Source organism: Balaenoptera ricei, chromosome 12, assembly GCF_028023285.1.
Source record: "Balaenoptera ricei isolate mBalRic1 chromosome 12, mBalRic1.hap2, whole genome shotgun sequence".
Taxonomy (NCBI): Eukaryota; Metazoa; Chordata; class Mammalia; order Artiodactyla; family Balaenopteridae; genus Balaenoptera; species Balaenoptera ricei.
In genome coordinates this window covers 44607622-44631449 of record NC_082650.1, presented here as the reverse complement: position 1 = coordinate 44631449, position 23828 = coordinate 44607622, and the positions used below count along the sequence as shown (strand labels likewise).

Below are 23828 nucleotides of genomic sequence, written 5' to 3'. Positions count from 1 at the left end.
GTCATCCTGTCTTTTGTCATGTGCATGTAACCGAACAGAATGGAACAACACAAATACCTTCACTTTCAGAGACTGAATTTATTCTGATAGATTTCAACTAATTACAAAGGCTTTTGCTTTTTAGAAATAAAGTGAGCAGTGAAAAAGACCCAATCTGGATTATCATACTAGTGCTGACAGTAGTTGATAATGGGCATCCTGCCACTGCTGTCACAGCAAGTGGGAAGCTGTTTGAGAGCCTTGATGGAATGGAGTTGGGACAGATGGTAAACTTCTCTTAGGCTTTTAATATTTTCTTGTTGAAACAATAAAAGGAGACTTCTTTTTTCTTCCTTTTTGAAAAATCTTAAATAACTCATATAATTTGACCACAGAAGAAATTGAGAGACTTGGAACAAAATCACCTCCTCCCAAATCTAAATCTGATTGGGGAGGTGGAGCTCCCAGGGGTGGGCAGGGAAGAGGTAGAACCTAGTAGGCAGACATTACAACGAGAAAAAAGAAATACTCATTATAATCTCAGTTGTGCAGCTACTGATGACTGTAATCAAACTTCCTAAAAAGCGAACAAGGACAAATATCCAAGTGCTAGAACTTTGGTATGGACTTGATCTTGGATTGAGTTTCAAAACAGTTTCATATTCCTTAACAAAATAATAGAATTGGAGGCAACAGAGACACCTGGTTATCAGGTACATGGTTTAAACATTTTGGGGAATAAAGTACTTGGTAATGAGGAAATGACATGCATCTTTAAACTTGTTATGGAGAAAACAATGTAAAACCAATTACAGAAGACCCTCAACTTAAGAAGAGAGCTTGGAAAATGGAACTACAGTGCCTTTTAAGGGACTGGTTTTCCAGATCAGTTAGTTGTGTGAGACTTTATGTTGTCATTTCTCTTTCTATACTGTAACTCATATTTTAAATGAATTTGCTGAATGAAATAATGCCATTATTGTTCTTGATAAATATATTTTTTATTTTGTGTATGATTTTTCTAATGAAACTTTAAACCTTTAAAAAAAATTGGAAGAGACTGAAAAGAAAAAATTTAGTAAATTCACAATCATTGATACTTGAAGGCACCATCGTCCATAATAGCCAACAAATGGAAAGAATCCAATGTTCGTGACAGTAAAATGAATAAGTAAATTGTGACATTTCATAAAAGGAGAAACAGTAAGGATGCGTGAATTACACTACTTGAAAACATTCATGAATCTCAGAAACATACTACTCAGTGGAAAAAACCAGACACTGATTTCATGCTTCATTATATAAGATTAAAAAATAGGTAAAATTAATTTATGGGTTTAGAAGGAGAGTTGGTTCTCTTTGGGAGATGGTATAACTGGCCAGGCAAATGAGAGCATTCCTAGGGTGTTGGTAATATTCTGCTTCTTGATCTTAGTGCTGGCTCCACAGGTGTAGACACTGTGACTTGTTGGAAGCCATCCAGACGCTGCAACGCCATGACAAGGTCATGGGGCGCTCCAGTGCGGAACTGCAAGGCGGAACCACACGTGGAAGGTGGACTACACTCCTCGTAAAAGCAATACTTATAATTTCTATATATGTAAATTTAAGTGTGGCAGGATTTGCCCCAAGGAAAAATCTTAGATTTCCTGACTTCCCCTTTGAGTACTGTTTGGCAAGGCCCGGTACCTAAAGAGGGACATTGGGAAACAGTGACTAAATCTGGACATAGGGAAATGTTTCTTTGGAAAACACCATCCTCCCTAGAGATACGGCCATATGAGGGTGTTTATGATGGTAATAATAATTTGTGGTTCAATATTAATGGTAGTTTAATGATATTTGATCAATTAACTGGTGAACAGATATGTTCTAGATTAGGGACAAATAGAAATGATTTGGAAAGTTATTCTTTAATAGATTATTGGGATCCTAATATTGTTTGTTGCTATATTAAACTGCCTTTGAGTAACAATATTCAAAATAGAAATTGTAAAATATATTTTAGATATTTTTATGGCATTATAAAAAAGGAATGTCCAAGTAGGAAAAGCTATGCGGGGGCTAAGGATATATAGAATATAAGGATATATTTAGACTTAGGTGTTAAGGTTGGTTAACCACCAAGAATAATTCTTAGAACATGTGCTGTACGTAATGGTAACCTTGGAATTTATCTTATGAGAAAATCTAGAAACTAAAAGGTATGGTTTATGTAATCTTTTAAGGAAATCTTTGTGGGTTCAAAATGATTCATTCTTTCGACTCAAAACAATAATATTACAATGTATGTTAATGATTTATGTAATTCTACTGTAATCTATATATGAGTATATGAAATAAAGAAAGCACGAGATGGTGCTATTTTTTTACTTGGCTGAGTCCACGAGTCTCAGTCTCCTTCCTGTTGACTTGGCTGAGTCCACGAGTCTCAGTCTCCTTCCTGTTGTTCATCGCCGACGCTGTCCATCCTTTTGGGGATCCTGGATCCTGTTGGAGCTGGACTCCAACAGTGACTATACATTGCACTGTGCATGTATAATTTGTGAAGTTTTCGGTATTTTTTCATATATTAATAGAATTTGTGAAATAATTCACAGGCATGAAAATTTTCTGGGCTACCAGACGAAAAAAACCCTTGCAGTTTGGAGAAAAGATAAAACATTGGGATTCATAACTGGCAAAAGTTTAAAACCCTAGGAATGCTCAATGTTAGAGTAAGGCAAAATGAATGTTGTCTCATATAAATTGTGACAAAACTAGTTCAAGTGTTCTTTATAGCAATTTTGAAACAGGATCAAAAGTCTTAAGAATGGTCACATTCTATAATCCTGTAATTTCTTCTCTAGGAAACTTCCAAACTCCTATCTGTTAAGTCAATTTTCTGCAGTTTAAATTTTACTTTCACTACATTTCTTTTTTTCAACTAACTACTTTTCCATGTGCATGCAATTAGCTTATTTTTATTGCACAGGTAAAACGTCTATTTACATCTTTGTGAAGAACATTAAATCTGAGATTTTCTCTCATTTTCGAAACTCTTTCTCCTTGCATCTCGGTCAAGCTACTTCTAAGCAGCTAATTTAAAATAGGGTAGTTCATTAAAATGATTCACAGAACAACAGAATAAGAATTTTCTTGAACTTCTTGAAGATCTAGAACCAAGAAGTATGAAACTGTCAGGGATTCATATCTTTTTGACATTTTTTTCTCTCTCTCTCTCTCGTCTTAGAACTTCATGGTCTCTCATCTCTGTTCTGCATGTGAAGGACGCATTCTTCTCTCCCTCTGTTTCTGAAGACTGGCTTTGCTTCAGCATGGTGGCAGTCATATACTATGTCCAAAAGTAGCAGAGAAGAACAAACTTGACTCCACATTGGAGGTATTCTTTTACCTCTAAACTTTGTGCTCTGTTGCCTGTGCTTAGTCATGCTGGCTCTGCACCTTTGTCTAAAAGAATGTTGCCTATAGCCTGAATATACATAATAGCCCTTTCTCAAGGCTCTGCATCCCAGGCTTGACATTTAAACACAAAACACTTTTCATTCATATAGAGATAAAAAGATGCAGAACAGAAAATAACATTTGTCTTGTTGAAGGTTTATAGGAACATGTGACCAGACATATATGGACAGCTGCAAGAGCAAAGGATTATCATGTCCTCTCTGGGGTCGGGTGAGCACCAAGAAGTCTGCAATAACCAACTACCCTTCCTCCCCTTTTAGTATAAAAGAAGCCTGAATTCTAACTTGGGTAAGATGGTTCTTTGGGACACTAGTATGCCAACTTCTCAGTCTGCTGGCTTTCTGAATAAAGTTGCTATTCCTTGTCCCAACACCTCCTCTCCATTTATTGGCTTGTTATGTTGAGTGGTATGAGCTTGGACTCTGCAACACAAATTTTCTCAGTTCAAGCAACAAAAAAAGATAGCTGTTGTTGAATTCAAATTCAGGAAGAGAAACTGAATGGCGTAGGTTTGGTCACTAGGCTTCCCTGAGCAGTCAACCTATGGTCCAAGCAAAATAGCCATGGAGTACAAACACAGCATATAGAAAGCTGTAACATCCTAGAGAGGATGAGATGGACAGGGGAAAAAATCTATTATACTTATTATGGCTGAATTATCCTTAAAGCATATGTGTAAGTCCTAAACTCCCTTACCTCAAATGTGACATTATATGAAATAAGGTCATTGTAGATGTAATTAGTTTGTTTTTCAAATACTGGAGTAAGAAGGGCATCTAATCCAATAATACTAATGTGCTCATGAGAAGAGGAAAGACACTAGGTTAAAGACAGTCATGTGATGACAGAGGCTAAGTTTGGCGTGATGCATCTATAAGCCAAAGGATGCAAAAAAATGGCCGCCAAACACCAGAACCTAGAAGAGGCAAGGAAGGATTCTCTCCTACAGGTTTTAAAGAGAGTATGTCCCTAACTGACATTTTGATTTTGGACTTCTAGATCCAGATTGTGAGGCAATAAATTCCTCTTGCTTTAAGCCATCTGTACGTCAGTATTTTGTTACAGCATCCCTGGGAAACTAATACAATACCTCAACTCAATTAAATAATTGCCAGTCTAAACCACAGCCATTAGGGCATGTTCTGGAGCAAAACCAAAGGAGTCAGTAAGGTAGCATACTGCTCAGTAGCTTTGATGCATGAGATAAATATCCAAACATATGTCAGCAAAACTGTAATAGTAATTGGATATTTAAGTCCATTCTCAACACTCTTATTCAGCATAGTACTGGAAAAGCCTAGCTAGGACGATAAAGCAAGAAAAGGCAAGAAAAAGTATATAGATTGGAAAATCATGTCATTTGCAAATGACGTGATAGTCTATGTAGAAAATTCAAAGGGATTAACAAATCTAGATGATTTTGAAATTAGAGATGATAATGTCTTTACTATAACATGTCTAAAATCTGGTAAGTTTGAAGAGTGGGACACGTGTTTCAGTCTTCACTCTGGTTTGGTAATACACATGTACAGACGTGCCTGTTCTAGACATTGACAGTAGCCTACCCACATTTATAGAACCTTTGAGGATCAGAAAAGAGTTAAATATATCATGAATTTCTATGATATAAGGCCGTTTGAAATGCAGATGGTGTCAAGTCTGCTGGCACATATGAAGAAACCAAATATTGAGCCAACAGCTGATATTTCATAAATGTTTAGTAGGAGATGGAACAAAATATGTTTGAAAACTCAGCAAGATTTTTGTTATCAGATTATCTCAGTTGGAACTAATTCCTAATATGTCTTTCAATTACACTAATTGCTTTATATTTCTCTATAATAATGCAATAATTTTAAATTAAAATAAATTATCCTCAAATCTTACATTGCAAAAAAAAACCCCTTATTTTTAAATTGTGCTTTTTTAGAACATGGGTTGATTAGTGCCATTGAAGCAATGTTGTACTGAGTGGTTAATGTTGCTCAAAGATACACTGGAGTTTAAGTCAATAGAAAAAAAAAAAAAGATTATTCTTGATTTTCATGAACATGCTGCAGTCCCTATTTTTACCACCTAGTTTGAAAATTATGACCTTGTTTACTTTCCCCAAAGTAGTAACACATTGCTTTATCCCTGGAGTCTTTTACTCTGCAAAATTCTTGGCACATCTATCATTGTTTTTTTCTGCCTAGAAGTTGGTGACATCTCAGTTTGCTTAGTTTTAGGTCAAGCATTGCAACCATAAAATCTTAAATCTTTTCTTTACCCTTAAAACTGCCCAGGTGTTTGAGACATCGCATACCAGTTCTCAGTCCAGCCTGCTGGGTTCTTACTCATCTTGGAGGGGAGATTAGTGAGTCTCCCCTGGATTCACTATAAACTGTATCAAATCTATCATGGATGTAAATCAGTTGAGTAGTGACATTTGTAAGATTGCTGACATCACACATCTTTCAGAACGTTGATGGCATATTAATGAAAAAATCCTAAACCAAATATAAGCAAAACAAATCCAGCAATGTTAAAAAATACACCATGACCAAGGTGGGTTTATTTCAAGCATAAAGATTGTTTTAAACATTTATTAGTGTAGTTCACTCTTATTACTAGAATATCAGAGAAAGCCTGAATTATCATCTCATTACTGCAGAACAAGCATCCAATAAAATTCAGCAGCAATTCATAATAGAAACTACTAATAAACTAGGGAGACGAGGGAACTTCTTTAACCTGATAACAGAGCCTACCAAAACTACCACAAATATCAAATGCAATAGACATTTATAGTGAGGAACAGGACAAGGATGCCAGCTATCACTACTTTTACTCAACATTCTATAGGAAGACCTATGCTACACAATAAGGAAAAAAAAAGAAGAGAAAGGGGCCTTGAGCTCTTAATTTGTCTATACTTCTAAAGGTAAAGCTCTATGAGAGCAGGCTAAGGAAAGAGAAGCAGAAGAGTCACACAAAATCGTGAAATGAAATGTTACTTGAATTACAGTTAACAGAAAAGGAGCTGCAGGATTAATTTGAATCACTACTATCATGAAATCAGAAAAAACACAGCCCTTCAGTGTGAAAAAGGAACTAAGAGCCCTGATTTTATCTTTACTTGTTTTAAGGTGAAAATATAAACAAACAAACATCTTGGGGAAGTTCACTGGCATCCTTAGAGTGGTTACAAGAAATAAAAAGCTCCAAAGAATTTTGAGATGGAATGCATTACTATTGAATTATTTATTAAAAATTAGTTCAGGTTTGAAAAAAAGATTAGTTTTACAGGTACCATCTGGACTTAGCAGATATTAAGCTTGGTTTATTTGGGGAGACATTGTAATAGAACTGAAATCATGGAAACACTTTATAGAGTGTGTTGATAAGTGTTGTTTTGGTGATTCAGTAGAGGCATTGAATAAAAAATCAATATACAAAATTATGTTGCATTTCTTCACACAAGAAACAAATTAACAGAAAGAGAAGTTAAAAAAGAATCTCATTTACAATTGCATCAAAAAGAATTAAAAAAAGAATAAAATACCTAGGAATAAATTAAACCAAGGAGGTGAACACCCATACATTGAAAACTATAAGACATTGCTAAAAGAAATAAAAAATGACGCAAATAAATAAAAAGATATTGCATGCTAATGGACTGAAAGAATTAATATTTCAAAAAGTCCATGCTACCAATACAATCTACCAATTCAATACAATTGAAAACTTTACTTACTTTTTTCAGAAATAGAATAACATTTCTAAAATTTGTATGAAACCACAATAGCCGGCAATTGCCAAAGCAATCTTGAGAAAAAACAACAAAGCTGGAAGTATCACACTTCCTGTATTCAAACTATATTACAAATCTCTAATAATAAAAAATTATGATATTGGTATAAAAACTGACACAATGATCAGTGGAACAGAATACAGAGGTCAGAGATAAACCAAGACATATATGGTCAATTAATTTACGACAAAGAAGCCAAGAATATACAATGGGGAAATGGCAGTCTATTCAATAAATGGTGATGGGAAATTGGTCAGAAGCTTCTATTTGACTTTCAATTTCCATTCAACTACAAAATTCAGTCACATGACTGACATAGACCATTCTGTTGTAAAGGAAAATGGAATTGCCATGGGGATCTCTTGGATCAATCAGGATTATTCCATTATTGAGCTAGACACTATTGCCAAAACACCACCAGAGATCTCTCAGCAGGAAAGAAAAGAAAGATTGCAATGAAGACAAGAACTGTTGGCTTCCACCTTCTGAATATTTTTAGCTAGTTTTGGTTAAAGTATGCCCTAGACTCTCCTTTTGAGTCCAAATCACCCACCAAAAAAAAAATTCAAGTATCTGGCTGGCTTTGCAACGCTCTCACAATATGGCCCCCTCCAGTTCCTCCAGCCACATCTCCCAAGTTTCCCATCCCACTCCTGTCCCCGTCAAGCTCCAGGGATCCTCAACTTCTACCTTTTCTGTGACCAGGCATCTCACACTTTCCATGCAAAGACAGATTGCATATATTACTTCATTTCTCTAGACTATGTTCTCCAGTTTTGCCTATCTAGAGAATCCCTGTTTTTCCTTTAAGACCCAGAACAAATTTATCTTCTTGTTGGAAATTCTCTGAAATTCCCCATAGGTCCTCCATAGGTCCTTGAACACAACTTCCAGCAGTTCTGTCATTGTTATTCCTTAGTTCACTTGCGCCATTACTCAGGGTGGTGTCTGACAAATAGCAACTACTCCCAAAATGTTTCTGCAGTGAGCACAGATAAAATGAAATATGGGCACCTTTAAAATATACCCAAATGAGCACTGTAACTGTAGACAAGTGAAAGATGAATATACCTTGACGGGATAAGAAAGTCACTTCTAACTGTGCAAATCTGTATTTTAAGCCAGCACCTACATTTTTTACTCTCATGATGACATTTCACTGTGCCATTTGTATGTCTTTCTTCTTATAATTTTCATAATTTATCATACTCCGATTTATTTGGGGACCTCAGAAGTTCTGTGTTGAAGTCTGAAAATTTCTGGGAAAAGAACTGAGTGAGGAGACCATGGACGATGCTGTGAGACAGGCCACATTTCAGAACATGCCCAAAGAGCAAATTACAAAAATATTCTGAAAAGCCAGCTTGGGATAAAAAGAAGAGAAGGCCATTTCCTTCCCAAAGGTGAAATTCAGCAGTGTATGGTTGTCTTGGTCCGTGGTACAAATGAACCAAAGTGCAAACTGCTGGGTTTCTTGCCAGAGTTTCCAAAAAGTGGAGCCCTCATGGTCCCCTTCCCTTCTCTAGACAGTTTATTTTCCAATATTTCTGCTTGGTGGTCTTCATGAGACTACATTATTTGCTTCCTGAAGGTATCTGATCAGTAACCTAAAATCACCTGGTCTACTGCACGGCTCTTGAAAATCTACCAATGCTGAGAGCCGTGCCAGAGGCAAAATGGATGTTCATTTCCTGTTTAACTTGTTGCCTCATTGACATTGGCTGCAGGATCTTCTGGCCATCACTGGCTGCTCTTACACCACCTCAATTGTGTGTCCTGAACCTCCGCCCGGGGAGAATTAACAGCAAAATTTGTACTTCTTTTCTTATTGGAAGGGACTATTACATGTTTTTCATTACACCAGAATCTCGTATCATAGAAATTTATAGTAACATCTCATTTACTTGGTAATTGAGTGTTTAGAATAAATTATTTGTAAAACTGATAAATATGAACATGTTAAAATATTTTTATTATTTTATACAATCATTCTAAATTATATTCTATGATCTTCTAACTTAGTACATAGAAAATGTGTAATAACAGAATTATAGACATTGATACTGGAATTAATTATAGGGTAATATGCCTCTATGTCAAATAGCAATAAATGTTGAGTTTGACTTCCCTAAGTTAGTATTTCTTTCCTTTCCTCTCAGGTTGTCTCTTTCCCTCTTCTTGAAAATATGAAGCACTGGTGACAATGCAGCCTACCTGATGAGGGCACATATTCTTTCCTGTTTGTCCCAGCACATTCTATTGTGTTCAAGATTCTAAGGCGATTGTCAACTGCTTTGCATGTTTTGGTTTTTGAAAAAAGAAAACTTTCTGTGCTTCTATGACTTTAACAAAACCTGAAAATTAGAGACTGAAATGGCTAAGAAGAAAAATATTGATAGTAGGAGCAAAATATCTTTGTGGAAGTGAAGCATATACCCATGTTCACTTTGCAGATGCACAAACACTTCTCTCTTGGGGGTTACCTGCCTGAACATCATTTGCATTGGCTTTTCCACTCCTGCACTAGGTTTTTGTTTGTGTTTTCCAATTTTTCAGTGTTTCACTTTACTTTAGTTGTTTATTCTCAGTGCAGTGTGTTTCTAAAATCAGTGCTTCTTTTCTGGCCTCTCCTATCAGCTTCTATTTGTCATGGCAACTTTGTATCTCTGTAAGTTTAGTTTAAGGCTGTCTCATACTTAAATAAGGAAAAGATGGAGTGAATTCAAGTCTGCCATTATAAACTGTGTAAATGTGGGCTGCTTTTAATAACCTCTCTGACCACCCATGTCCTCATCAGTAGATATTAGCTCAAAGATATCTGGTCTTGTCCCTTGCTTGCCCTCATCAGTAAATGTTAGCTCAATGATATATGATCTTATGGAATTTTTAAAGGACTGTAAGATACAATAACCAATGTTAGCCTGGAAAAAATTTGTGATCCTGTTTTATTAATTTTCCTTTTTCCCAGGTGGCTGACAGCTGAGTAGGGAGGCTAATTAAATCTAACAATAGTATAATTCCAATGATAAGTTTGCCTTCTTGCCATAAGCTGGCAGAGCCATGGCTATGTGGAAGAGTAACTGGGAACTTAGTGGAAATAAAAATAAAAGTGGGAAAATAATGTTTTATCCAACACTAAGTTATCATGTTCCTGTTCCCCCAAAACTTCACTGAAGCCATCTCTTTGTTTTTCTTCTCATATACAATTGGAGACTTGAAGATCACATGAATCTGGAGCAGAACCCAAATTTCACAAGCTTTTCCACAGGAAGATGAAAGATTTCCCTTAAGTTCACCTGGGAAATAAATTAAGAATAGAATTCTAAGCTTAGCACAAAAAAATTCCTATATAGCACTTTCAGAAAAAAATACATTCAATTACAGACTTTAATCTTTAACTGTCATTGGATCATTTCTGAAAAACCTCAGTGAATAATAAATATTAATATAGTGTATTTACATCTTTGGCATCTGTAGCCTGTTCATTTCCAGGGATTCCTCAGTTTCAGATTAAAAGTGGATTCCTCTTACTGTTTTGGCATATAATTATGGAATCCTTTTACTTGACTTTTAGTAATTCCTGAGTTCTTGGGCAAAAGAGATCATAACATCTGATGAATTCGTTATCCTGAAATAGAATCCATGTCAATTAAAAAAATTGTGATTGTGATCTTTTTCATATTTAAGATTCTAATTTTCATATAGTCAAATGAATCGATCTTTTATTTTATGGCCTTTAGCTTTTGAGATTTAATTAGAAGGATCGCTATTCAAATATTTTCATGTATTTACAAATCATATGTTTATTTACTCTGGATATTATTCTTATGTTGTAAGAAAACAATTTTTTCATATAGATAACAAACTGACCCAACATCATTTATTGAATGGCCCATCATTAACTTACTGATAAAAAGAGACATTATCATTTATAGATATTTATATGTACATAATTGACTCATGTATAATGACACATTATTCTGCTGATATACTTTTCTTTCCAAGGAATTGACATTTTAATTTAAAATAAATTATTAAACTCTCATAAGGAATAATGTTGGAATTTTTAAAAGATTGCTTTACACTTAAAAAGTAATTTAAAATCTGACATCATTACAAATGAGTCTTCCCAACCAGAAATAGTGTATGCTCATCATTTTCTTTCAGATCATTTGATAAAGAACTTAGTTCTTATAAAAGCCTTGCTCATTTCTTAAGTTTATTCTTAAGCATGTGTAGATAGTATTTCTAGCTATTGTGAATAGGATATTTTTTCAGTTACATTTCTAACGGCTTACTTCTGCTCCTGGATTTTTGCCTGCTCCTCTATAATCTGGGTTTCTGGTATTAAGTCTGGTTGAACGAGAAGCAATGCATTTAGTCTGAGGCCAGCAGTGGAGTGGATGCCACCAGCTCCAACCATCAGATTCTGCACTCACTTGTATCTCTCTGCTGATTCATGGCCAACGTAGGAAGGCTGGCTGCCTCACTTGCTTTCATTTCAATTGCTCATCACTCTATCTTTCCTAAGAAAAACAGTGATTTTCATAAGATGCTGCTTTAAACTAGGATATAAAGGGCTCTGATTCTTGCATAGAAAAGAATTTCTCATCCCTTGTGCCCCACCCCTGGTTCACCACCTCCCGTCTTTCTGAACTCCTTTGATCGAAGTGCTCGTAACTTCCACAAGTGTTGGCTTAGGAATGTTATACGTCTGGAGAGAAACGTTCCTTTTCTCCTCCTTTCTTTTTTTCTTCTCAAACAGAATTTGGATTAGCAATGGAAATGAAATCTTGTGCTTAAAAAAATAAATATTGGCACCTTCTGCATACCAGAATGGAGTTAGATTTTCACATGAATTATCTCCTTTATTATTAACAAAAAATGAATGAAGTAAGTGTCATTTCATAAATAAGAAAACAAGAGGTGTAGGGAGGTGAACTAAATTTCCCAAGGGCAAATATTTAGTAAGCATTAGCATTATGATGCAAAACCTGGTCTGACTGTAGAACTGAAAACTCTTTGATATTCTTGTCTTGCCTTTTAGCTCACTTTTAAGGATTAAGTTGGAATCTACTAAATCTAAGATTTCTGATATGTAACAATGGCATTTAGTAGATTTAGTAGATTAGTATGATTAGTAGACTAGTAAATTTAGTAGATTTTTATGAGTTTTAGTAGATTTTTATGATTTTTAGTAGATTTTTATGAGTTTTAGTAGATTTTTAGATTTTTATGATTCTTTTGTATTGATTCTACTCCTCATTTATGTCCCAGATGAAATTCAAGGGAAAATATTTCATCTTCCTTTGGAATACTCTGTCAAATGTTTCATTTTGCTCCATGGTCAAGTGATGTTTCCAGTCTCCGATGGTACCTAGTGGGACAAGCACATCAACAACAACTGGGTAAGAAATAGCACTATGAGGGCAAAAAGTTCCTCCAACCCACTTTAATCTCTTCTCCAACTTACTTCAGTCTGTTCTCAAGCCAGCTAAATATCTGTTAGTTCTCCATAGGCTTTGATACCTCACTTTCCTTTTACAGTTATCAGCTAAGAAACAAATTTAGGATGTAGTAAGACTGAAAATAAGGTTATAGCCCACTTCATTATCAGTTAGACTTCCAACAACCACTACCATTAAATTATAACATTTCTTTAGGGAAAAAAAACCTTAAAATATATGAAGAGATTTGAAACCTTAAATATGTTTTACTAAATGCCAGGCACCGTACTTGGCAAACTACATCTATCATGTAATATTAATTCTTAATACAACCCTTAAAACAAACGAGCAACATATTAAAAGGATTATGCACCATGATCAAGTAGAATTTACTTCTGGGATACAAAGATGGGTCAACATATGTAAATTAATTAATGTCATACCACATTTACAGAACAAAGGGAAACAAACCTCATGATCATCTCAATAGAGAAAGAGCATTTTATAATATCCAACACCTTTTCATGATTAAAAAAAACCTCAAAAAATAAAGAAGGGAGAAACTAAACATAAAAAGTCATATATGAAATAGCTACTGCTAACATCATAATCAATGGTTGAAGACTGAAAGATTTTCCACTAAGATCATGAACGAAGCAAGGATGCCTATTCATGCCATTTCTATCTAACATAGTACTGGAAGTCCTAGCCAGAAAAATTAAGCTAGAAAAAGAAATAAAAGGCATCAATTGGAAAAGAATAAGTAAAATTGTCTCTGGTCACAGACAACATGACTTTATACACAGTAAAACCTGAAGATTCCACACAAATATTATTAGAAGCAGTAAACAAATTCACAAAGTTGCATGATGCAAAACCAACAAACAAAAATCAGTTGCATTTCTATACACTAGCAAGGAACAATCCAAAGAAAAAAATTCACAAAACAGTTCGATTTAACATTGCATTAAAAAGAATAAAATATTTAGGAATAAACTTAGCCAAGGAGGTTAAAGCCTTGTATACTGAAAACTACAAAATAGTGCTAAACAAAACTAAAGAACACAAATAACTAGACAATAGCCCTTGTACATAAATTGGAAGATATAACAATGTCAAGATGTGAATACTACCCAAAGTGATCCACAGATTCAATGCAATCTTATGCAGTAGTCCACTAATATTTTTTGCACATAGAATAATTTACTATAAAATTCATATAAAAATCTCAACAGACTCTGAATAGCCAAAACATTCTTGAAAAAGAACAAAGTTGGAGGCATTAGATCTCTTGATTTCAAAACCTACCACCAAATCAGTTATCAAAATATTGTGGTACTGGCATTAAGACAGACAAATAGATCAATGGAACAGAATACAGAGCCCAGAAAGAAACTTTCACAATATCAAGCAAAATGAATTTTGGCAAAGGAAACAAGAACATACGATGGGGAAAATACAGCCTTTTCAATAAATGCTGTTGAGTAAACTGGATATCTATATGGAAAAGTGTATAAAGTTGGGCTCCTACTTATACCATATCAAAAAATTAACTCAAAAAAGGAATATATTTAAACATAGATATTTTACCAAAGAAAATATGCAGTAAATCAAAAAGCACATGTAGATTTTAGTAGAAATCTACTAAATGCCATTGTCTACTAATCTACTAAATCTACTAAAAATCATAAATCTACTAAATCTACTAAAAATCATAAAAATCTACTAAATCTACTAAAAATCATAAAAATCTACTAAATTTACTAATCTGCTAATCATACTAATCTACTAAATTTGTGGGCATAGTTTTCTGTAGTGTGTACTTTTCATTTATCTACAAATAAATTTGGGATTAAAAAGTAAAAATCCTTTCATCCTTCTAAGTGAACTTTATTCTTTGGTTTTAACCAATGTGAATGTCAAAATAAATAGAGAACTCACATGAAACACATACATCTATTTAATAATTTACCAGATCACAAAGTTTACATGAAAGAGCAGAGGTTCAAAGGTGAAATAATCATCTAATGGTTCTATCATTTAACTATTGGTTGAAAAAATACTTTTATCCATAACATCTCAGTCACTAAACTAATTCCATATGTATTTACTGGTTAAATAATTTAAGATAAAATCATTTTGAATAGCTAGAAAAATATAAGTGAATCTGATCATAATTCCCAAATGCGGAAAAGCCTGTGAAGCATAAATCAGTGGAAGAAACTTAAAGGAAAAAATTAGTTAACTTACAATCATCAACATTTCAAGGTACCACTATCCACAGCCATCAACAAAGGAAAGAACTCAATGTTTATGTACAGTGTACATTACTAAGGATGCATGAATTACAACCACATTGAAAACATACACGAATCTCAGAAACATACTATTGAGTGGAAAAAAGGCTAGACGCTTACTGCATGAAACATTACATAAGATAAAAAAATAGGTTAAAATAATCTATGGGTTTAGAAAAAGAAGTTACCTATAGGAGTGGTACAGTAACTGGTAAGGCAAATGACAGAATTCCTGTGGTCTTGGTAATACTCTGTTTCTTCATCTTAGTGCTGGTTCCATAGGTGTGGTCACTTTGTGAATATTTATCAGGCTGTGTGCATGTGATTAGTGATTTTCAATGTATTTTGTCATATATTAATAAAACTGGTGAAATAATTCATAAACATAAATAATAAACATAATTACAATGACGTCATTATAAATAAACAGCCTTTCAGAGTATGTATGGCCATACTTCAATATTTTACTTTTTATTACCAGTACATGCTCATTATGAAGAAACAGGAAAAGAAAAGTAGATTTGAATGTCATGCTTTTAAGGCACAGTGGAGAATGGATTACTTTTATTGAAGAATAGGTAAAGCATCGTGTTTATTACACAATGACACTATAGCTAAGCTAAAAGAATACGATATGCATTAATATAACCACACTAAGCAGTAATCGCAATACTCCCAAATCAGAGGAAAGAAATGGACAGAAAAAATATAAAATTTTAAACAGAATATTTCATCTCAACAAAATTGCTTCACAAAAATAAAAGTTAAAAATGAGGCTGCAATCAAAATAAATATGCAGTGATTCATTTGTTAGTCAAGCAAAATAAGTTATTTATTGATGTTGGGTTGATTAGAGTTTGAGTAAAGCATCTAAAGAAACATGGCTATAGTAAAATAAACATACCTAAGACTGTAAACTGTCTCCCAACATCCGTGAGTCTACCCTTGTCTTTAGTAGACATATATTACAAAGAATTATTATAAATTATAATCTAAGTTTGAATAAATTATAATAGAAAAGCTGTGGAAACTTTTTTCTTTCTTGTTATATAAACACATAATATTTGGGCTGCAAAACTAAAACAATTACTGGCCCATTACCAAAAAGTTTGCCTATGCCTCGTATTAGGCTCATGTCTTCTTTTTTATTTAAACAGTACAACCTGTACTACCTTTATTTATTTTAATATTTAAAATGTCCCAGAATTTGTCAGTTGCAATAAGTCCAAGTTGGCTGTGGTGTGCTTTTGACATGTTTCCAGTATTCTTTCAGTTCTTTCTGATACAGGAAGATGTTCTAGGCTCATTTGTACTTTCCTTGCCCCTCCACTGCAGTCAGTCATTGATTGTGACTGATTTAGGTATGCTTTAGGTATGCTCATTGCTCAGACTTCTCATTGCTTCCAGGTCCCTCAGCAGACAGACTTAGGTAATATAACATGGTACAATTTCATGTGATGATATGATGTGCCCCCAATTACTTCAATTCTTTGAGATCCAAAATGACAAAATGAAAGAAATGAATTGATTACTTGGAGTGAAGAAGAGGAACAAATTACGACATCACAATTATAAGGTCTTTCTAAACCGTTTCTCCATTTCACCTTTAGTTAAAATTTTGGGCAGACCATTATTGGAATAGGGCATCCTCTCCCACAGCTTAGGAAACTAAAACTTCACTGATCATTAAAAAGTTCCAAGGAAACAAAAAGTTAGTAGCATTCTTAGTTGCAGATGTAAAGTATCTTTTTTTTTTTTTTTTTTTGGTATAGAAATGAGGAAACTAAGACAATTCCTTTAATTGTAGATGTGGCACTGTGTTTTTCACTCTCATGTTATTACAGACTTGTCTAAAGAGAGATCTCAAGCATCTCTAAAGGCCCCTAAAGCATTCAATTCAATGAAAATTCCTGCTATGAAATCAGAAATTATTGGGTGAGCTATTCACCTTTATAAGTGTTCTAATCTCTTTGATTTCTACTTTTAGGGTTGTCATTCTCACAAAATGTATTAGTGCCTTAATTCACAAACATTAGGTAAAACAAGAGATAAGATGAACATTTCCAAGCATAAATTACCCTCAGATTAAATCCTATTTCCTTATCAGTGCTGATTTGGACATTGAAGGGATTAAAGATCTCCCCTGGAATCAAATTCTGTGTTTAGTGGAAACCTGAAAATCATTATCAAAGAGAAGCTTATGTAAGCATGATGACTGAGGAATGAGGAAATGTCCAAAAGAGATGTTAGGACAGATCTGCGACAAATTTCAGTTATTGTTGAATTCAGAAAAAATGGGCTGGGGTTGTGATAATTCCAACTATGTTTTTATTTCTCAATATTGCTTTGGCTATTTGAGGTCTTTTGCTATTTCATGCAAATCTTAAGATTATGTGTTCTAGTTTTGTGAAAAATGGCTCTGGTAATTTGATAGGGATTGCATTGCATCTGTAGATTGCTTCGGGTAGTATGGACATTTTAAAGATACTGATTCTTCCAATCCATGAGCACGGTCTATTGCTCCCTTTTACCTGTCTTCAATTTCTTCCCTTAATGTCTTATAGTTTTCAGAGTACAGTTCTTTCACCTTCTTCATTAAATTTATTCCTAGGTATTTTATTATTTTTGATGAAATTGTAAATGAGATTGTTTTTCTTCACTTTTCTTGATTATTCATTATTAGTGTATAAAATGCAACAGCTTTCTGTATATTAATTTTGTATTCTGCAACATTACTGAATTTATTTATTAGTCTAATAGTGTTTTGGAGTCTTTGGAGTTTTCTATGTATAATATAATATCCTCTGAAAAAAGTGAAAGTTTTACTTCTTCCCTTCCAATTTGAATGACTTTTATTTATTTTACTTGCCTAATTTTTATGGCTAGGACTTCCAATACTGTGTTGAGTAAAAGTACCAAGAGTGGGCATTCTAGTCTCATTCCTGATGATAAAGCTTCTGTAATGTCTACTTTAAAAAAAAAGATAAACAAATTGTAAGGGCATCATTTAGGATGGACAACCCTGGGTGTTTTTGAAAAAATAATTTAAATATCAGTGATTTTATAAGACCCTTGGTACATTCCACGGCATAGCCACTTTTACATAGGATGGTGCAAATAAAGACATGAAAAATATATATCAGCCCTGTGAGATATGTATAAAAGATCTTACTAACCTTATTTCATGCCCAAGGAAGTTATTGCTGTAGCTTTCAAATACATCTTGTTGTGTGTTGGATAGTTGCCAAAGTTAAGCAAGTATGACTACTGGTTACATGCAGTTCTCTTTAGTATACCCAACAGTTTTGACTCTTGCTGTTTCTGGAATAACTGGATATAATTTTCCTAATGTCAGCAAAATCTTACCCAATTTATTTATCCAAACTGAGTTACCTTCTGACACCCTAGAACAATATTCATTGGCCAAGACAAATTCTGCAGGGGATATTTCTTTCTCAACAACAAATTGATCCCTATCATCCTTAAAGTTATATCAGAAGTGGATTTTGCTTCTTCAGTGAACCTGTAACAGTGAGTAGTAAAAGGGTAGACTTAGAGCTCTTTCAAATCTCACCCCCTCTTTAGCATACAAATGAATTTACTTTCTCATCAGTTTTATATTTTTCCTTCTCTATTTTTTGAACTTCAGTGCAAGAATAAGAGAGATACAAAAGATGTCCTTTACACAATCACTTCCTCCATATTAATCAAGGAGATGCAAACAATATATATTTTGCCAATACCCACATCCCACATGAATCTACCCCATACCCCACTCTTTTTCTCTTGTTTCTATGATACACCAACACTTATAATTCTCTCTCTCCTGAAACTGTGCAAGACAGACTAAACATAATAAACCTCAAAAATAGAATGATGTTCAGAGTGTTTGTGTGGGCTGGCTGACACTCTTTTCTCAGCATCCAGATTTTCTGGAATTGGTTTTTCAAGTCTGTGTGTTTGTGTGTGTATGTGTGGTATTGTGGGGTGTCAGGAGGGACGTGATCGTGACTCACATTTTCATCTTTGCTTTTCTCTTCAACTATACTCCCAACTTATGACTTTTGCATTGTCCATGTTCTTCAGTATAAATCCTTCCTTTCCACATTCCACAGACTAGTTTCTCCAAGGCTTTTCCTGGAAAATTTGTGTACTAGTATCATAATCACTCTCCACCTACCTCTATTGAAACGGTACTTGATGGCTTATCAGCCAGTCTGTTCTAATTGAGTTCTCATTAGTAGAAATTGCCTGGATTTCAGCTTGAGTGAGGAAACTCTGGCAGGTTAGTAGGGCTTAATTGGATCTTTTAAATGGGAGTCAAATAACATCCCATGAAGCCTTCTCTGGAGGTTGAGATAAAACATTCATGGAAACCAAGACAGTGCTTTATCACTTATGTTTTTGATTCTGAATTTTTAGTGTGAATGTTTGGATTGTTAAAAATGCAGATTTTCGATCACAAAGGAATTTGGGAGTTTACTAGAACTGGCTCAAGAAAATAAACAAATAGAGCCAATATAACATCAGATTATCAAAGTAATGTCAACCTTGTATGATAAAAGACAGATTCCATCAAAAACAGGGCAGTCTCCCAGAAACAGTTAGTTAGGGGGAGGCAGATGAAGGAGAGAGGCTGAGGCAACCCACCGCGTGGTCAGGCGGCCGTTGGGTGGGCGCCCTGGCCTCGACGCCTCCGCCCTGTGTGGCAGCGAGCAAGCTCCCCACCCACTCTGCTGGTCATGGTGCCCACTGTCACCAACGTGTCTGCTGGGATCCGCAGCAGCAAAGTGAAATACTCAAAGCTCTCCAGCACTGATGATGGACACATTACCCGTCAGAAGGAAACTTTACCTGCCGAAGTGAGCTTCAATCGAAACAACGTCCAGGTGTCCTGAGATCTCAAAGTTCAAGAAAAGCCCTACGAACATTCCTTATAAGGCCATTGCCTGCGCCTCCTTACACTTTTTGACTGGTGTTTTTCTCATTATTACGGGCTGCCTCCTGCTGGCAGGCTACAGCAGCAAAGTTGGCGCCAACCGAGCCTTTCCGGTTCTGACTGTTGGCGTCCTGGTGTTCCTCCCCAGATTTTACCACCCGCTCGTCGCACACGGAGCATACCGAGGCTGCCAGGGCTACTCCTACCGTGATTTTCCAGACTGTGATGACTAGGCCCCGCCGCAGCCAGAAGAGTCACAGATGGGGGTGAGCAGAGTTTAAGGCATTTGGCAGATGCTGTGGAAATTGATGCCTAAGGATTAAGGAATTCTGCTGTTTTGCAAATGCTTGGCAAAACTATGCATTTTTGCATAGTTGCAAACTATGCGTTTTTGCATGGATTTTTATAAATCCATCCCCAAAATGTTAACTGAGTTTACAATTAGCCAAATAGGAAGCTAGGAGAGGACGTGCTCTATTTTTATTTTTCTGGCCCTTGCACAGCCCATGACAAATTTTTCCACTTGGATACGTATAGAGGAGGAATAACAATGTTAATTGTCTGAGGAAGTGAAAAGTTACTATGCAGAAGAAAATGTTGTTGCCACCACCTATTTAGAGCTGAACAATTCTTTTAAATAGTCCTCATCGATAATTTTATCTTGTGGCAAATGGAAAAATGCAGTACATTATGTTAAATTTCTTATTACCAAGTAATTTATTTGAAAAGTTTCTGAGTATTTTATCCCTCACACTTATCTCTAGCTTTGATTCTATGGATGATCTTGGTAAAATCAAATATCAATTTAGGAAAAATAAAAAGAACACTACAGCTGTGTTGTATGGAGGCCCCACGAGCTCTAGAGTCAGACAGAACTCATTTAAAATCCCAGATGCCAACTTTCCAGCTATGTAACCTTGGACAAATTACTTTAATACTCTGAGATAGAGTTGGGGACCGTAATTCCTACAGTTTGGGGTTCCAGTAGGGGTCAAATAAAATATTCTATATCAACAACATAGCACATATGTGTTTTCAAAAGCGTTAATTTCTCACTGTAAAATAGGGTTCTATAGAAGACTGCACATAAAATTAACTAAGTCATAAATGAATTACATCCATTCACCTCAAGCTAACATAAGAGAGCTAGTCACCCAAGAGAACTAGACTGTTAATCTGTAAAGTTATCAATTTAAATCAGGGCACAGGGTTACTTTTTATTTGTATGAGCTTCCTCTTGATTCCTATACAGGAATAGGGCAGATCCAGGCTTTGTGGTGCCTAAAGCTTATATAATTTGGAGGGGGTCTCTTAAGAAAAAGAATGCAAACTTATGAATTCGAAATTAGGTAGAGGGCATGGCAAGGGGCCTATACAAGTGTGGGGTCTTGAAGCATGCTATCTACAAGAAACCCACTTTAAATATAAAGACACATATAGAATAAAGTAAATGGATGGGCAAAAATACACCATGCTAACACTCATTAAAAGAAACTAGTGGTGGCTATATTAATTTCAGACAAAGGCAACTTCAGAACAAGGAAAGTTACCAGAGATAAAGAAGGTCATTACATAATGATAAGAGATCAGTTCTCCAAGAAGACATAACAATCATTAATGGCTACACACCTAAAAACAGAGGGTCAAAATACATGAGGCAAATACTGATAAAGCTGCAGGGATAAATAAATGAATCCACTATTGTAGTTGGAGACTTCAACACATCTCTGTCAGAATGGACAGATCCAGCAAGGAGAAAATCAATAAGTACATAGTTGAACTCAACAATACCATCAATCAACTGGCTGTAATTGACATCTATAGACCACTTCATCCAACAATAACAGAATACACTTTCTGCTCATACGGAACATTCACCAAGATAGACCACATTCTGGGCCATAAAAGCACTTCAACAAATTTAAAGGATAAAGAAAATAAGCATTAAAATCTTACAATGCCTGCTCTCAGACCACAATGGAATTAAAACTATAAATCAATAACAGAAAAATGGCTGAAAAAATCTCAAAATATTTTGAAATAAATGAAAATGAAATTGTAACATCAAAATTTGTGGGATACAACAAAATCAATACTTAGAGGAAAATTTATAGAATTGAATTCATATATCAGAAAAGAAGAAAGATCTAAATCACCTAAGCTTCAATCATCTAAGCTTCCACCTCAGGGCACTAGAAAAAAAAGAGCAAATTAAATTCAAAGGAAGCAAAAGAAGGAAATAATATAAATTAGAGCATAAATTAATGAAATTGAAAACAGAAAATCACCAAAACCAAAAGCTGGTTCTATGAAAAAGTCAGTCAATTAATAAGCCTCTAGCCAGGCTAAGAAAAAGAATAAAAGGAGAGAAGATGCAATTACTAAATTGAAAATTAAAGATGTAACATCACTAGAGATCCTATGGACATTAAAAGGCTAATAAAAGATACTATGAACAAGTCTATGCTCGTAAATTTGATAACCTAGATAAAATGGACCAATTCCTTGAAAAACACAGTCTGCCAAAACACACACACACATATATAGGCATATATATGAGAAAATTGAATCAATAATTAATAATCTTTGAAAACAGGCCCAGATGGGTTCACAGGTGAATTTGATCAATTCTCTACAATCTCTTCTAGAAAAATAGAAGCAGGGGAAATACTTCCTAATTCATTCTATGAAGCCAGAATTACTGTAATAACAAAACCAGACAAAGACATTGCAGAAAAGAAAACTACAGACTAATATCTCTCATGAATATAGATGCAAAAAACTGTTCCTTATCATGCCTTTCTTGTGGTCCTACCACCCTCCTCTGGCTTGTCAGTCCAAGAAAAAAGCCTCCATCATATCTTGTCAGCTTCAAGGGTGGAGAAAACAGAACTATGATGGGGAAAAAAATGCTATCCCCCCTTCAACCCTTGTATCAATTACAAAAAATCTCCAATTTATAATTCCAGTTTACCTTTCATTTTGTTTTTCCGAGTCTTATTCCAAGAGTCCTAATCTGGGACTCTGACTTCAAGGAGTCCCTGAACCAGAAGAAATTACATGCAACGTTTTGTGTGTGAACACTCATGTGTATTTTGGGGAGGGTAAATATCCACAGCTTTGAACAAATGATTGAAGAGTTCTGTGCTTCTCCCACCAAATTGGGGGTGGGAGGTAAGTATGATGCTCTTTCATGAAATTAGAATTTATGACCAACATGTTGCTAATCGGAAGTTATATCAAGTATTAATTGGTTTATTTTAAAAGAGAGAGAGATACAGAACAAATTAACATTAAAGACTTTAATTAGGGAATTCCCTGGTGGTCCAGTGGTTAGGACTCTTCTGCTCTCACTGCCAATGGTCAGGGAACTAAAATCCCACAAGCCACGCAGCCAAAAAAATTTTTTTTAAATTGTAATCTTAAAAAAAAAGACTTTAATTTACAGTTTTTAGTCAAGGCCAGATATGGTTCCATCCTCTATACCTTCTTTATGTTGGAGATGGAATAATATGAATTAATAGTCATGATCTTAAATATTGCAAAATTATGAATTCACATTCATATTATCAAATAAAGGTTACACTATACTAATATAGCTTTAGGGTTAATTTGAATTTCAATTATTAGGAAGCAGGTAACCCATGAATTGTTTATTTATATAGGATAAGCTTCTGCACTGCCTTCTCCTTGAAGGTAATTTTCTGCCTACTCATCTGGCAGATTCCACAAGAGGGAGAAGAGCAAAAACCAGGACTTCCTTGTTTATTGTTCAACAGTTGCCCAAGTTTGGTTGGCACAGATGAGACATCTTTGCCCTCTAAGTGGGTCTTGGACTCTGATGTTCTGCACACTAGAGTCTCATTGCCACCTGCACCTCAACATTACCAAGGTCTCCCCCTCCCTCC

At 34.9% G+C, this 23828-nt stretch overlaps 2 protein-coding genes across 6 annotated transcripts in view; one reads left to right on the top strand and one right to left on the bottom strand.

The window, feature by feature from the left end:
• Window positions 1-9298: 9298 nt before the first annotated feature.
• The window catches only part of ZUP1 (zinc finger containing ubiquitin peptidase 1), a 55427-nt gene continuing 40897 nt past the window's right edge, over window positions 9299-23828 (bottom strand). For 2 of the 5 annotated variants that reach the window (XR_009506174.1, XR_009506171.1), the window contains 3 exons: window positions 11536-12614; window positions 10698-10865; window positions 9299-10533 (listed from right to left, as the gene is read on the bottom strand). The gene's annotated coding sequence lies outside the window, so the exon portion shown is untranslated. The remainder of the gene's footprint in view (window positions 10534-10697; window positions 10866-11535; window positions 12615-23828) is intronic. The other 3 variants (XR_009506172.1, XR_009506173.1, XR_009506175.1) reach the window with 3 other exon arrangements.
• Window positions 19724-20153, top strand: LOC132376306 (transmembrane protein 230-like). The gene is made up of 2 exons (XM_059941976.1): window positions 19724-19843; window positions 19890-20153. Exons 1-2 carry the CDS (start codon window positions 19724-19726, stop codon window positions 20151-20153), a joined length of 384 nt encoding a protein of 127 aa, XP_059797959.1.